Source organism: Athene cunicularia (assembly GCF_003259725.1).
Source record: "Athene cunicularia isolate RWA chromosome 3 unlocalized genomic scaffold, athCun1 chr3_part1, whole genome shotgun sequence".
Taxonomy (NCBI): Eukaryota; Metazoa; Chordata; class Aves; order Strigiformes; family Strigidae; genus Athene; species Athene cunicularia.
The window spans coordinates 106,086,525-106,103,393 of NW_020799097.1; the positions used below are offsets into that span (position 1 = coordinate 106,086,525).

Consider the following 16,869-nt stretch of genomic DNA (forward strand, 5'->3'; position numbering starts at 1 on the left):
TATTCCAGGCTTCCTTGTGCTTTGGCGAAACTATAAAGGTAAAAAAAAGTAGGTGAAGCAGGGCAGTAATCTCAGGTCATCCCACATAGAGGACAAAAAAGACAATGAAGACAAAAGAACAGAGCTAAAGACAGCTTCTTTTTTGACAAGCAACGGGGAGATTTATACAGTGTCCTTTGGGATTAAAATGATTTCCTCTTTTTCTCTGGACAGATCTTTTTGGTTCGGTGAATAAGGGGATGAAACCCTGCCCGTGAAAGTTAGCCAGAGGACAAAGCCTGGGGGGTATTTCTTACACGGGAGAGGACGCTGCCCCTCTCCCTGCCCGGGGTGCTCTGCCGTAGGGCTTCTCCTGCCGCCCCAGCAGTGCTCACCCACTCCTCTTCACCACGGTGCCACTCCGCGGCGGCTCTGCACTCGGCTTCGGTGTGCCGCAAAGGGAGCGGGTGGGAGTACGAAATCAGATTGAGCCAGCGGTAGGAAAACAAGCAGGGTTTTAGGAGCTGGTGGAGTGTTAGGAAGATGCTGAGGATGGTGAGATTAAAAATAGGCTGTAGCCAGCCTTCCCTGGCATTTTGGCATCTTAACTGCCTGTTATCCTTGTGACCCACTGAAGAAGAGGCAGCAGTGGAAGAGATTATCTCTTTCATCACCCTGGCAGTGCAGGACAAACGGTATTTTGTTCCTAACTAAATCCTTCTGCTCTCTCTGTCTGGTGAGGTCTGCTGGAAGGATGTGAACTGAGTGTTTTCTCACAGTCTTCAGTCAAACCAAGGGACTCTCTCCTTCCCTGAAGTTCAACAAAGCACTTGTGTGCATTGAAGATGAGGTCATTCCTTCAGATTTCACAGGGTGTTTGCAGGCTCCCATCATTTGGTAGGAAAAAGGGCAATTTTTTAAAGAAACCACTGGATGTATGTTGCAGGATTTTCAACTCAAGACATTTATTAAAGAAAGCCCTTGACAGAACTAGGTTATCCGGTACAATCCACATTACATCTTTGTACCTACCTTAGCAATGCTGTGTTTGTATTAAAAAAACCCAACAGTCCATATTGATAAGAGGTGTTGAAATGCATACTTAGATAGGGTGACTGAACTTCTTGGCCAGCAGTTTGTACATTCTAGGGGTCGGAAACAGTTTCTTCTGCTCTTTGCCCATGCTATGTATTTCTGCATGTTGGTTGTGTGACTCACAGTGCTCCTCTGAGCTGAGGGTTTCAGCTAGCCAGGGGCTCAACTAGTTCCCCAGGGGCCCAGGACATCAGCTGTGAGTAAATGATCAGGCTTTTCCAGTGTGGTAAATTCAGGAAGAATCTTTATAAAGGCTGCTATGGTGTAGTTTTTCCCCCCAATTTTAACTTTCATACATCAACAAGATCCTTCATCTGAACTGTTTTAGGAAGTCTGAAGGGTGTTTGCAAGTTTTGTAAGTTGGTCTCAAGCAGAGTCAAAGGCTGCAACACCAGGTCACTTGGCTCCAGCACTGGTTTAGTTGCTTCTGCTTTGTTAAAACATTCTCTCAGGTTAACAACTTGTGAGTGGGGAAAGCATTGTGCAAAGATGCAGTGCCACATTAGCACCCCTCTTTTTGTGCGTGCTCCTTTTAGAGCAGTATTTGAATAGGAACAGACTGCCAGACCCGTACAGCTTTCTAGAGCCAGTTCTACTCTAACTCTGGGTGCAGTTTTCCCTTTTAGAGATTCTGTGTAGTAAAGGTTCTCCCCAAAAGAGAATCAACGGGCAGAAAAAAGGTAGACTGGTATTTCCACAGACACACAGCACTCCCTTGTAAACTGCCTACAGTGCATAAGTGGTTGCTGTTGGGTGGGGGAAAAGGAACCAAAATGCAAAGAGTGTTTTTTCTGTTCTGGTTTTCAAGTATACATATTGGTGTAATTCAATGGGAGACAGTAGCATGTTCCAGTGAGCGTAAGAAGTGGGATGCTATGAGAAGTGGGTCTGAGAGAAGGAATTTGGCATGAAACTGTGGCTTTCACTGGGTGTTTTGTTGTTGCTCTCTCCCTAGGAACGTTTGTATCTGCTTTCACCGTGTTGTGCGGAGCCCGGACCGACCTCCCCGACAGGCACATGTGTTGTGTCTTCTGGCTGAACATTGCTGCTGCTCTGATTCAGATCCTGACGGCCATCGTGATGGTTGGCTGGATTATGAGTATATTTTGGGGGATGGACATGGTCATTCTCGCAAGTAAGTACAGTGCACTCACCTCCCTGACTTCTCCTCTCTGTGGCCGTGTTGCTGGGTCCCAGCTACTGCCCCTGCAAGCCATCGGACTGCACTGTAGGGAGGAAGAGCCACAAGGACGGGCTCTGCAAGTCTGTGAGAAAAACACAGTAGGCAGAAGAATTGCTGAGAGGCAGTTGGGATGGGCCCTGTGACACATCTGGAAAAGCCTCCCATCCCACCACGTGATTTAGGATCTTCCTTTCCCCTTTATAAAATGAAAAGTGCAGGAAGGGGTGAGGCATCCCAGCACTGTGAACTCTGCTGTCTGGAGCCCCTTCTGCCCTGATTGCATCTGCGTGCGTGTTTGAACGAGAAAGCCCTTTGTCGCTCGCAACTCCAGCTGTGTTTTTCCAGTTAGTGAGACCTTGCAGCAAGTCCAGTTCCACTCCCACAGGGCACGCAGGGCCAGCTGTCCCCAGAAAAGCCCTGGATCTTCCCCTTTCTCCCCAGAATCCATTTACCCAAAGGGTGTTTTTTCATGTTTAACACCAAATTCTTAGTCTGAGCAGGACTGTTAAGCTACTCCTAGAAGGATTTCTCCTACACCTTTTTAAGAAGCCTCCAAAACATTAGGCTAGGGAAAGACGAGAGGAACCCTTTTTTAAACTTACATAATTTAGGTCACTCAGTTAGTATATATTACCAGTCTAGACTTTTACTGGTGCAAAAGTTGTATCATATCTGTATCATATTGCAGATAATTATGTGACAGTCTCACCTCTTCTCCAGAGTCAAAAGCAGACCAAAATTCAGGGTGCTGATTGTGCCAGAAAGACCCCACTCCCTTTCCAAAGGCCGTCAGAGGCCAGTGGGCATTGACCCAAACCAAACAGGTCTGAGATCCTTCGGGCTGGTGGGGCAAGCAGTTCCCAAAGCAAGCACTTCTCCCAGAGAATGTCTTACCCGCAGCTTTTGCTTTTTGGTTTGAAGGAGCTCCACTTTGTTATTGCTGCTGCTGACATCTGTGGCTGCATGACAGAGAGGATCTCAGGCAAATTGCCTAAAGATGAAAGGGATGAAACTGAAAGAAAGCCATCAGGAAAACAGTGCACATCTTCAGCTACCAAACCCAGGGGTTAAACCCTCTCACCAAACCACTTGGTTTCTGAGTGATTTCTGAGACAGCTTCAATTTACAGGCTGAGTTAAGGGCAATCCCCATGCAGAGCAAACGATGGATATTAAAAACCTGAACATAAGCGAGGCAAAAGGCTTCCCTCAGGACAAAGGCAGCACTGTCCTTTGTTTTTCCCTGCAAACCACCTGCCAAGTTTCCTCTCAGATGTACCCACAGAGCAGGGGTAGCCCAAGTTATTTCTGAGGATAAATTGTGAATCGGTGTACATCTGTGATGTGTCTTTAAGAACCTGCCCAATTTGTGTGTAATCCCATAATTACGTGTTCATAATCATATGCTCTTCTGATATTCCTCTGCTGGACAGACTCTGTGCATGGTTTGCTGTCTCGCAGGACCCAGTTCTGCAGTTGTGGGGAGAGGCAGGAAAGTATTTATCCAGACAAAGAACTACAGCTGAAACTGTGACTTGCTTTTTCTCCATAGTCCTGTTCATGTATGTCCTCTGGGTAGAGAGGCTGGGGCTCAGGAGAGTCTTGATTTCCCAGTTTGGTTGCCGGGGAAGACTATACAGCTTGGAAGTATCGTCCCAAAGCTGTTTCCCACACCTGTCTGGACCACGTTAGTTTGGGAGTTAGAGGGTGGGTGAGCAGCATGTGGTGGAGATGCTCAGGCCAAGAGGTTCCCCACTACAGCAACAGTATTTCATCCTGGCCCCACTAGTGGCATTAGAGAAGGGTAAGAGGAGTCAGTGTGTCTTACGTTAACCAGCTATGTATTATCTGACAAGTTACAGCCCTTGGCAGTTTCTTGCTGTCTCAATAAATAGCTGGGTTTTAAGTTTACTTACCATGAAGAGAAAATAATGGCTAAATAAAGCAGCTCTTGGCTGATGGAGAATAAAAGAAAAAACTAATTTTTCAGTCAAAACAAAGAACAGAAGTGATCAACTGCTCCCAGCTGGATCAAACAGCCCTGTCAGACCCAAAATGGTTTGTTTTTTCATGCTTTGTTTTCATGTTAAAAAACCCTAATAACTTTAAAAGGAAACAATGTTTCAAATGCGAGAAATAAGACATTTCATTTAAAAACATTGCCAGGAAACAGTTTGCTTTGGTTGGGTTTTGTTTTTGTGCACAACAAAATATTTGTAGAAATTGTACACTGATGCAACTTGAATCTGGTGGGAAATAGCTAAAAAAATATGAAACTACTGTCCACTTCTGCCCTTCTTCGCCTTGAAATGGACCATCCCATGCATCCCTGTAAGGGTGCCGTACAATTCTGATGAGCTAGAGGCAGAGCACAGTGGGTGGTGTTTAAGCTGATGGGGGCTAGCAGTGAGGAGAAGGGTGGGAAGCAGCCAGGGCTCGGGACTCCTCTCTGGCTTTCCTTGAGGAATGAGTGCCTCACTCCCTGGATCAGGGCCTGCCTACCTATTAGCTGGTAGAGAGCTAGGTGGGAGTTAAGGAGGCTTGTTGCAGTTTTTAATCTAGTGCTAATTCTCAGTCTGCTCCGAGAGGAGAGCTTTGGGGATAATGTCATACTACCTTTAATGAGGGGAAAAGGCAAAGAATGATAGGCCCATCAGGTATACTTCAATTCCTGGAAGAAGTAATCCAACAACTGACTTGCATGCATTTAGAAAATAAAGAAACAAAGTCATCTTGGGTTTGTCCAGGGCAAAATGTGTCAGACTCACCTGATGCCCTGTGACAGAGGAATTCATTTTGTGAGAGGTGGCAGTGGTCAACCATCCCCCCTGACTTTCAGGCACTGGCACTGTCTCACATAGCATTCCTACCAGGAAGCCAGGGAGACATGACCTGGGTGAAAATGCACTTGAGAACTGTTCTCTAAATACATTTTCCTGAACTGGAAAGATATAAGGTGTTGAAAGGTCCCTCCTGAATCCAGCTCTGTTCGGTATTTTAATTCCTGGCTTGATGATGGACCAGAGAAGGGACTTACCAGCCCTGCACCACTGGCAGCTTCAAGGATGGCAGGCACAGTGAGGGCAGTGTCTGGATTCAAGCAAATTGAAGACATGATCTGAAAAAACAAATGTCAATAGAGACAAATGCAAGACACTAGGGATGGATTAATCAGCTGCATAAATACACGCTAGGGAACAACTTGTTTTTCAGAGAAGGCTGTGGTGGCTGCAGTGAGTCACAAGGCTGCGCAGGAGTACATTGCTGTGGAGGGAGCAAACACACACACACACACACACACCCCCGACAGGTAGGAGCAGAGCCTGTAGGACATTAACGGGTCTCCTCACCTTTCTTGTCACACATAAAGCTGCAGCGAGGCTTATGGCCAGCTTTGGAGACTGTACTTCATGTGGACAACGTGGAGAGAGTCCAGAGGACTGTGAGACAGCAGGCAATGAAGAGGTTCAGCAGGCTAGTAAATGTGAGAGGGCAGCAGTTTAGCCAAAGACAGACTTACTTGAACAACAGCACGAAAAATCTGTTTGGAAATTAGGAGATATTTTCCCTCAAGTAAGGTCAAGATGCTGAAGAGGTGGCATGGCAGGATCTGCCGTCTCTGTCACTGGAAGACCCCGAGAGCAGGTAGACCCCTGTCTACCAGGAGCAAGGTTGGACACGGGAGAGACAGATTGACCTCAGGGCGTCCCGCCCAGCCCTGATCTCCTGTAAGGTGACATTTAGCAGGATATATCCCAGAAGGAAGATTAACTGAATGCAGTTTTGCTGTCACACTTAATTACTTTTGGCAGCACAATGGCATGGGGCATTTTCTCTGCTAATTTGAATGAATTGCCAGCTGGCTCCATTAAACATCACAGATATCTTCTTTAAGCAGCCATATGGCTTCGGGAACCATACTTCACTTTACCTGCTGTCTGAAGGCAAAGGTAGATTAAAAGGAAATAATTATTTTGAAAAAAAAAAAAAAAAAACAGGACTTTCCCTTTGTCACCGCAAATATCCAGCTGCCCTTGGTGGTGGCTGGGCAGCATGCTCTCCTCGAACCCCTCCTCACGGCTGCGGGGAAGAGGCATGGAGATGAGGCAAAACAGCTAATTAGCTGGCCAAGGCCAACTGGAAAATGAGCCTCCTAAGGCTTTCTGGGCAAGTTTCCCTCTGCGAAAGGCACACCTTGTCCCCAGCCCACGCAACACACGTCTTCATTAGCTGCATTGTGCAGAATGAACGCAGAGGAACAGCCTTTCCAGGAACTCCCTAACTGCTCAGAGCTCATTAGAAAAGGTTTTGTGCCATTTTTTGACAGAAATACCACAGAAATCAATATAGTAATATCACACTGAGGTGGCATAGGGGACCAAAGTCAGGGACTCTTTGTCCAGACCTTGTTTTGCCTCTAATGAAAGAAGCCAAGAAGTCAAGCCTGGTTTCTGAGGGAAGCCCTTGCTCAGCTTCTGGCCTCTGAATTAACGACTTGCATGACTGTGCCTGTGAATGAATAAGGTGCCATTGCTTGTGGTTTCACAGGACAGGGACTCTTGGTGCAGCCCCTGCTTTTGCAGTGGGCAGCTGACTCTCAGGGACTGATTGCCAGCTAGTCGTAAGAGATTACCTGTAATCATGCTGTCCACTTGTCACTCCTTTGCTAATTACAGTGCTCAGACCTTGCCAGAAGCAGCAGCAGATGATTGCTTGGTTACTGTATGCTCGGGCTCCAAGGGACTTTGGAAAGCTCCACCAAGCCTCTTGTACTCTGCAGCGTCCCTGCTAGGGCAGGTAACGCAGCTGTCCTGGGAAGGAAAGGGAGGAGAAAGTGCGTGAGAGACTACTTGCAAGAGAACCACATCCTAAAACAGCTGGTAACCCTTTATGACATGAAGGAAATTCTGAGGACAAATTGCCTGCTTAGACCTATTACATTCGTTTTTTAAAAATCTAACAAGAGGCATTCCCCAAACTACGCCTGAGTAATGTAGTTAAAATACCCTATTTTGCAGTTTCCTACCAAATGCTGCGATAGGGTAAGTTCTTAAAATATTGTAGGAATGTTAAATACCAGTAGGGTTTGCAGCACCCAGCTGGGTTGAGGCACGCTGCGGTTTTGTGTTATCTGTGGGCACAAGCAAACTCGGCAACAAAACTGCCAAAAAACCCATGAGGTGTAGTTTTCACAGATCTGGGGCTGTGAATGACGTGCCATGCACTGTCCAGTACACCATGATGTCTCTTGTTTGCTGCTTTCCTTCCGTGGTTTCCCTTCAGTCACAACCCTGTGAAGTAGCAGTGTCACAGGAGAAAGTGTCGGAGCATTGCTCCACAGTGTTGGTCCATCCAGCCTGTCTGGCTCGGGGCCAGTGAGCTGGAAATCAGATGAGGACTCCCCCACCCTCTTTAAACAAGAGCCCCAAGTAAAATGATCCGTTTCAAGTACAAGGATTTTAAATAAAGTTTAGCCCTGGTGTGAATGTCTGATGGTAGAGCAGCTGTTCTCTGTTTACTCTGCAGCTCCAATTTATTTGTTCTTTTCTGGTTCTCCATGTGTTTCGGATATATTGTCTACAGTTACATTTCTCCCTCTCTCTTTCTTTCATGTTCCTTTGCCTCCTTTTGTTCACCATCAAAGTTTCACAAGGTAAGTTTGTTTCTGTTCTTCCTCCTTCTCCTCCTCCTCACACCCCATGGCAGCTCCCCCTGGAAAGCAGCGAGCACTCGGCCAGGGCAAGTCGTTTGGGATTCGCTTTGGCCAGCGCTGCCAGCTCCCAACCCAGGTCCAGCCGTGTGCCTGTACGTGTGTGTGTCCGCCTGTCTCTGTGTCTGTCCTGTGGCCGCACAGCCCTGGGAACCTGTTCTCCGCCCAGCTTTGAAATGCCCCTCGAGCTGCCCCAAGGGCACCCTCGGAGTAGGGCAAGGACCCATTTCAGCCTTGAGAGCATCCTGAAGCCACCCTCTGCATGAACCCAGTCCCAGTAGGACAGCTTGTGCACAGACTCATTTCTTTTTGCCTGAATCTTACAGTTGTTTACAGAAGTGCAATTTCAAGCAAACTTGATTAAATCAGTGATTTTGTGCACATACACTCAGACCAACTTAATCTTGATCCCAGAGCTCATTGCTTTACAGAGCTGAACCTTAACTGTATTGCAGGCGTACTAATGTAAATCTGCTTCATACAGAATAGCTATTCCTATGCAAAAAATGCAGTAACTATTTTCATATATCAGCTAATAAATCTGAAGTATTTTAATAAGTAAGTTTAGCATAGAACAGGTCATCTTTTGACTTGCTTTGATCATGTAAAGAGAGATACAAGCTCAGCCACCGTAACTGGCTCTCAGACAGCTTCAAAACTGATAGCAGGACTGAGAGGGTTTCTAATATATCTTAATAAAAGGCATGGCTATGCAAGCAAGTTACTGTAAGCATAACCTATCTTGCTTATCTAGCTAAGGATTTATGGCAGGCCCCAACTCTGGTCCAGATGGTTGGGTGGTTGTTTTTTTTTTTTTTACTGTGCTCCCTAAACAAATTAAACCAATGCTGTATACAAGCCCATATTACAGTTTCCAACCAGCTCCTCTTGCCTCCAGAGCTGACTCACTTAGAACATAAATGCATAAGAAATCATCATTTTTTCCCCCTAGAAAAAGCTGTTTGAAAAAGGAGAGAGTCTTTCTGTTCTGCTGCACACTATGGGCAGCAATGCAGTGCAGGGTAGTACGTGCTGGTAAGTGTTGTTAATCTTGTGCTCATAAAGCAGCAGGAGATCCAGGCTGACAAGGCTGGGGGCATGCATAGACTTTCCAGAGTACAACAGAGTTAATTTGCTGGGTCCAATTCTTAGTTGATCAAGAAGTCCCTTAAAGGTAGGGCTTGTGGCACTTACTGGTATTTTGTGTTTAGCTTTTTAAAGGGACTTACAAAATCCTAACATATGAGTTGGAAAGAAATACTTAAAAGCATCAATGGAAAGATGTACAAAGAGTTAAACATTTTTCTGAGATATGAAATTTCAGACTCATTTTAAATTCAAAATATAAAAATGGCAGGCTACTTAAAGAAAAGAAAACTCAAGATTTTTAAAAGGTTTCTAGTTGAAAGATCTTCACTATTGCAGGCAATACAGCTAAGGTCAGTTTGCTTCTTTAAAAAGATCTTTTGCATTGATACTATCATAATAATAATCCCAGCTTCTCTTAAAAAGAAAGTAGGTAAAGCTTCTGGTGCAGCCACAGCAAGCACCTAGGAAAGTGTTAAAAACCCCACGGTATTTCTCTCATTATCCTGTGCCAGCACAAGAGCAGTGGATGCTCTCCTATTGCCCTTTCCTGGCCTACCCTCCTGGGGGAAGGAGCCCTCCCCTATGGGATTTGCAGCGTCCCCTCAACCACTACATACAGGATAGCAAATAGAGTGGGGTCACGGTCCCCTGAGGAGCTCTGATGAGCAGAGGGATAAGCTGCTTTAGCCCTTGCAGCATCCTCATAGCTGCAACACAGCAGGTCCCCTGTGTCGGCTGGGGCCAAGCATGAGCCAACACAGAGCCCCCTGAGGGCTTTGCTGCCTTAGTCCAGTGGTACATTCGACCCCATGGCCAGGGGAAGAGGAGAAGGGGTAGAGGAGGAGGGATCTGGACAGTTTCCCAATGCAGTTTGTTTTGCTGCTGGAAAGCTCCATTTTCTCCAGTTCTGCAGGACAGCAAAAGCACTTGTAATTCTGCTGGCTGGAGCAAAGCAAATGCGTAACAAAGCAGTGAGAATATCATTAGGGAAAGGGTCCGCAGAGGCATCCTAAGTCTGTGTTTGAGCTCTGACACATCAGCCTGTGGTTAAAGGTGTTCCCCTTCTCCTCCAAGAGATGTTCGGTCACATCTGCAAACCGCAGCGCAAATTGGTTGCTGCTGGAGAGCTCTGTTAGCAAAAGCCAGCACAGGAACTAAACTGGCATCCTCTGGAAGGACAGGTACCAGACACAGATCGCAAGTAGAGATGAGAGTGTGTCGGATGCACAACCTGCAAGCTGCCAGGTCAGCACCTGGGAACAGCGGTGTCTCTGGAGCAGTATATAATGGCATATGCTTCCCCTGTGCTGCACAAAAAAATGTTTTGGCTTATTTAGCTGTACTGGACTTGGTGGCTACCGGTACCTACTGTGCCTTTATAAAGCTCTTCAAGCAGAAGCGCCTCTGCCCACGTTGGGGCCGGTGGCAGGCAGCCACCGCAAGGGCAAGGCTGGCCCCTGGCAGCCACATTGCTGTGCCCAGGAAGGTGGTTGCACCCCGTGGTTGTACAGGGCAGGTGTTAGCTAAAGCAAGCAGGGCAGCTCGCTGGGCTGAGCCTGCCCCGGGGCAGCCTGGCAGCAAGGGGGGACATGGCAGCCCCCTTATTTTCCGACATGATTTGCCACTCCTGGTGAACCAGGCTTATGGCTCACTTGAGCCTCGCCAAGGGTCCTCATTAGGTATTAACACTAATCATGTTCCCTTCCCCTCCCTCCTCACAGGCTACAAGGAACAGGGGATCCCACAGCAGCTGTAGTGGCTGGGACAAGTATGCTCAGAGAAACACGGCGAGAGATTTCCTTGGGCAGCTGTGGGCCACGGACCTTTTCATTACCCTTTGTCTTTCTTCTTCCTTTTTTTTTTTGTTTCCTTCTGTTTGAACCCGGTTCATCTGCCCGTCCAGCGGAGCGGAGGTGCAGAGCAGCCGACGGAGACTTGCACTGATGCCATTGAGCAGCGGAGATGGGGCAAGCACGGCGTGGGTTAGGACTGGCCCCAGCCAGCACTCGGTGGGCGGCCGATGAGGAGGAGGACGGTGCTGGGAGGAGACAGACCCCTGGCGAAGGTGGCACCTGGGCAGGCAGCTGAGCCGGGGGAGCAGGAGATGCTGCTTTCTCTCTCTTCCCAGGGGGAAGTAGCTGAAGATGTTTTGCCTCCTTTTTATGCTCACCGTTAAAGAAAACTGGCTGTGAACATTAAATGCCAAGGAGCTATTAATAGATACATGTACAGTATGTAAAAGCAAACCAGTGGTACTTTTTCCTCACCCCGCGAGTCCATCCTTGACTGCTTTGCGGTAGCGGAGGGCTCAGCCCAGCCTCCTCTACTGTCTGTATATATATATGATGCTCAATGAAGCTCCGTCCCTGCAGATGTCTTGAAAAACGTGCTTGCTGTAAAATGTATTGTATTGCTGAACTGACTGGGGCCATCCCCTGCTTCCAACCGCTGGCACCATGTGAAGACCAGACCTCCCACCGTGTCCTGGGGAGACTTTATCTAGCAAGGGACCGGTGCCCTGCAGCGCCTTGCCTCTAGGGTGGTGGGTGCAGCCACATCCTGCCACAAGCTCCTAGTGTAAAACAATACTGGGGGAGCCTCCAAAAAAAGAGACTTTTCATCTCCTCCCCCTGAAAAGGACTTGCTGGCAGCGTCTCCGTGCTTTGAAAATGAATCCCCTTACAGCGCAGCGCGTGCTCCTGGCTGAAATAGTGTCCGCGCTCCACTTCCCTGGGGTAAGTGCCCAAAGCTTGAGGATTGCTACCTGGTGCTAACCAGCTGCTCAGTAGCTGTCATGGTTGGAAGCCCGCGGCCAGATGGGGTAGGGCTGTGTTTTCCTGGTTTGAACACAATGCACAGAGCTGAAATGGGCATCCAGGCTGAGTAACTCCTCTGATGCTGCAGAGCGAGAGGAGCTCAGCCAGGGGGACCTGGTGGCAGCATGTGGCTGCTTTTCCACTCCAAAAAGGTGGCTGGAGGAGCCCCACTGAAAGAGGGCAACATCAGGCTTCTTTCTCGCTGAGAGGAGGGTCCTTCCAGCAAGAGGAGCTTCACACAAACTGGCTGCCAAAAGTGGGAGCCACCCAAGCGTGACAGAGCTGAGACCCACTTCCAGTCCATGGCTCCTTCAGAGAGGCAACTGGTGGGCAAGGGGACAGCAGCAAACCCCGCTGCCCTACAAGCTCCTGGCCTATCCTAGAATGATGGTTTGCTTTTAAAGCAAGTTTTAATTTTCCACGCAGAGCAGATCCTGTCAGTTGAAATACCTCATGTTGCTGAGAGAGCTCAGGTGTCAAATAGCTGCAAGTGCCTCTGAGCACACATCTCCTTGCCTGATCACCTGCAGGCAGAAAGTGCAGACCACCCGGCTCTTCTCCATGTACTGTGCATTAAACCCTCAGAGGCATCGCAGGGGTGCACTGAACAGGACAGCCGCCCGCCAAGGGTGGAGGAGAGCCCTGCACTGGGCACGGTGCCTGTTGGTGATCCCCCGAGGGAGCTGGTGGGGTAGGAAGCTCCTTTAGTGTTTGCACCAGCAGAAAACATGGCTTAGCCTCCCTGGAGCCCCAGATGCTCTCCTGAAGGCTTTAATGCAGGACATTTCCTCCCAGAAGGTTTCCTACCTGACCAGTGCTCACACTTCACTGTGAGCTCACAGCCTGTGGAAAGCAGGCACCAAGACCTCTCTGCTCTCCCAGCTCAAGGAAGTCCTTCTCCAGAACTAATAATAAAGCAAAATCCACAGTCTCAACTAACTTGTGGTGGGACATGACCCATCTAGCATTTATGCAGTGCAGGAGTCAGAACTGATGACGAATTTCTTTCACCCTATCCTTTGACGACTGGGCTCTATAAAAAGCTTTGGGCTGCCGGAACAGGAGAAAGGGGCAGAGTCAGGAGCCTTGGGAGCACCAGCCTTCGCCGTGAGCCAGCAAACTGCTGGCTCAAGCACTTCCCCTGGTCCCAGCAGCCTTAATCGGAAGAGCAAATGGAACCCATATAATAAGGACGCAAATTTGTAACACAAAGAACTCACTGTATATTTTTCCAAGCCAGATTTCAGCTAGGGCAGTGTATTTTGCAGACATTCCCTTTGTGTATGTGCAAGTACTACCTGGTGTTTGAGCATGGCGTGCCTGAGCCAACATGCTCAGCTAAATGCCTGCAAAACTGCACAAGCCCCAGTGAGCACATGGCCTACCGTGCCTATAGTCTATAGGAGACATGTTTAAACTGGGTCTTTTGCATATGGTTAGCAAGAGGAGAGGAAACAAATCAACATGAAATGGTTTTGTGAAAGACCCTTCAGCTTAAGTTTAAAGCAATATTTCACAGGTCCTGGCCAAATATTAACAGTAACCCCCTGCATCTGTAGATGACAGACAGATGGCTATCCCTGTTGCACAGCTGAGAAACGGCAGTATGCCATAAGGTTAAACTGCCAGACTCCAAAGCAAACCCATGGCAGAAACACAGGAACAACTCGGGCTGCATTTCTCTTGCCTTGCACCCTGAGCAGTGGCTCATACTGCTGTGCTAGCCAGCCAGAAACGGGTATTTAGCAACTACCCTGTATCCAAATGGGGGTGCTAAGCAAAGCTAAATTTCGGCTGCTCCACAGAAAGCAAAGATCTGTGGCACGATGCAGACAAGAAAGCTGCTCATTTGTAATTTTAGAGGAAGATAGATGCAAACCCATCAGCTTTTAGAGACGCAAGCCACAGGCAGCAGTGAAGTGGGTTTCTTTGGAAGACAAGCACCAGTCAATGATGCTGTTAACCCAGGGCTGGATGCGCTCAAGAGGAAAAGCAGCACAGTTATCCTGCCATGATGCTGTGCTGCAGTGAGGCATGGTTACCTTGCTTTGCTAAGGAGAGGCTTGCAAGACAGCAGCACTTTGAAAAAATCAACTCTTAGTAGGTCAGTGGTGGAAGCCCAAGCATCATCTGACATCTGCGTTAAAGCCAAGGGATGAGCTCCTAGAGATTATTGTTGCCACAGCAAACACCAAAAGGATTCCTGCTCATGATGTTCAACATTTTCAACTCTGACCATTTCTAGGTCTGGTTAAGAAGGTAGCTGCTCAGTGACCTGTGCTATAGCATCTGCAGCTCTGTGGCTTGCAGGACTATACAGATGTTACAGATCTGAGCTTCAGCATTTACTGCGAGACAGGGAACCTGTGCTCTTTCATTTCCCTGGGAAAGTAAGGGGTAAATAGGATCTTAACCAGGAGCAAACAGTGAATCAGTAGCACAGCTGTAAAACACCTTCACAAGCTGCTGCTGTGATTGGAGGGAACTTTTTTTGCGGTTTGTAACTAGTAATTAAGCCACCTAAACAACTTGCCATCTCAGCTGCAGCGAGCATGATGACCAAGAGCAATGGTTACCTCTCACATTTCTCAAAACAGAATGGCTGGTTCAAGTGCAAACTCCAAACGCTGCCTGAGCATTGAGTTAGTTGTGCTGTGGTTTCAGGATGGATGTTCGGGAGCCTCTGCAGACACAGCTGACAGGTTTCACTAGGCCAGCTGGTAGAGGTGTAGAAAAGAAACCAGGCAAAGCCTTTGAGTGTAGAAGCTCTCAAACACGAGCAGCCAAGTGTGGCTTAAGAACAACTTGTTCTGGTGCCTCTGAAGATGGATTCACCTCTAGAAGATGGATTTAAACATTTACTGGACAGGCAATACAGGAAGTCTCAGTCTGGGGAGGGTTAACTAATCTGATGTTTTCACTGTGCATTAAACTGCCAGAAGTCATATGTCCTGTGGCATCAGATGTCAGACCAGCAGCAGATACCCCATCCCAGAGACGCGGCACCTGTACAAAAAGTCCTCCGGGAACGAAAAGTGGCAGAATTAGCTCCTTGTCCGCATTGCCAGGGTTTTGCTGGCCTTTCAGGCTACCTTTGGTGCTGCCTGTCCCTGTGCTTTAGTGAGGATGGAAGAATTAGGTTAGCTGGGGAAGGGCTTGTATGGAAATGCTGCTCTCCCCAGGACTGCCGCAGGTCTCCAGAGAGCATCACTTCAGTTACGTCTATGTGCTGGCTGCATTTGGCACAGCAGCACTATGCAGGAGAGGTGTGGAATTTATAAATTAGTTTCAGGTTTTGCTCTATTAAAATTTTTCTTATTCTATCAAATTGGTGAAGCCAAGAAAATAGCCAACACACCACTCTGGAGGCTCTGAAATCTGTCAAATGGACACGCAGGACGAAAGGCCTTATTTCTGCCTGTTGTGGAGATTTGCTTAATTGATTTTAATTAGCACCAAACAGACTCCCATTCTCTGCTTTAGGACAGGAGCAACTTTATACATTGGCCTTGCTACCAGGGAGCAAGCACCAAATTGCATTTTCCCCAGAGCTGCCCTGCTGCAGTAATGATGATAAAACCCCCCACTTTTTCCAATAGTCCTGGTTAAAACCAGCACCCCCAAGTTCCCCCCAGACCAGGTGTGAACAGCAGCACACTCTCGGGCAGTGGGGAGCCCCTGAGCCTCGTTTCATGTCTCCATGTGGCAGGTAGTGGGGAGACATGGGCTGCAGCGGGCTCGGAGGCTGAGCTGCAGGGCAGCGCTGGGGAAGCCAGAGGTGACAGATTGGATTTCAAGCCTTGGTGGTCACAAGGGGCTCAGCCCCATCTTTAATATCACACACACGCACATGCCAGCTTTTTTTTTTTTTTTCTTCCTTTCATAAGAGGCCAGAGCTTTGTGCCAGGGACAGACCAGACAGAGCCAGTCCCCTTGAGGGGCTCCTGAGGAGCCTGTGGTGGGGATGTTGGCAGCGAGCCAGAGGTGTGTGCATGGTGCCTGCACTGGTGAGAAGAGCCACACGGTGAAGACACAGGTATGAGTGCTAATTTGGTGCTTTCCCCTGTCACCAACGCGTGTCTTTCTCTTTAGGGCCAAATTAATCACCGGGTGCTTTTACACCTTTTTCCGGAGCGCTGCAGAGGGAGGCCACCCACTCCGGGATTCCCACCAACATCGGAGCTGGACAACTTGCCTCCCACCGCTGCAAGCCGACCCCTGCCTCCTCGCCAGCGTGGCTGGAGGCCACAGCCAGAGAACGCTTGATCTGGTCGAAGGTGCATGGCACCAGGCTGTTCCAGTATCATCTGCTTTTTAAATATAGATGTTCTAGATGCAAGTTTTACAGCTGAAGAGCAATAGCAGGTAACGAAGAATAAATGCAAATGCTTCACTCCCATCCACCGGCAACACAGTATTTTCTGCTGCTCTTTCCTGATTGTGAAAACCAGGTTTCTCAAAAAAAGGGCTTTAATGAAATAGTTCCTTGGTACTTGAACCCAGCCGGGCTGAACAGCTGGTTTACTACTCAGTGGAAAGCAATTCCAGGTAGGAACCAAACCAAATGTCTTTTTGAAATTTGTGGCCAGTCGTAAACCAGTTTCATTCTGGGTCAGCCCAACCGTTTCAATGCAGAGCACGTTAATGTTTTTTCTAAGTTCATTGGTGTTGCCAAAACCGTAATTACCATGGAAAAGGTGCTATGGCAGATGACCCCTGCCCTCTCGGCCCTTTGCCCACCTGATCGTGCTTGCTGCAGGGGCTCAGCCTTGCTCCCAGCCGTGGCACGCGTGCCTGGCAGTCGCAGCTGGGAAGGTCAGGGGGGCTTTGTGCCGAGAACGGCTCTGGCACGCAGCCGTGCGGTAGGGAGTGTTAGACGTGCGAGGTGCCTCCATCTGTGCCGCATCCTGTGCTTCCCGAGACACAAAGCCGCATGTTCCTCCCTACGTGCATTGACTGTCACACATTTTATTAAAGATCTTTCAGTTCTGCTGGAAA

At 48.3% G+C, this 16,869-nt stretch overlaps 1 protein-coding gene across 1 annotated transcript in view; it reads left to right on the plus strand.

Annotated features, from left to right (window-relative positions):
- STUM (stum, mechanosensory transduction mediator homolog) overlaps window positions 1-16,869 on the plus strand; it is a 41,578-nt gene extending 24,709 nt beyond the window's left edge. The window contains exons 3-6 of the mRNA XM_026844652.1: window positions 2,030-2,209; window positions 7,901-7,909; window positions 10,777-11,790; window positions 15,964-16,869. Coding sequence (XP_026700453.1) covers window positions 2,030-2,209; window positions 7,901-7,909; window positions 10,777-10,811 — 224 coding nt within the window. The 3' untranslated portion in view covers window positions 10,812-11,790; window positions 15,964-16,869. The remainder of the gene's footprint in view (window positions 1-2,029; window positions 2,210-7,900; window positions 7,910-10,776; window positions 11,791-15,963) is intronic.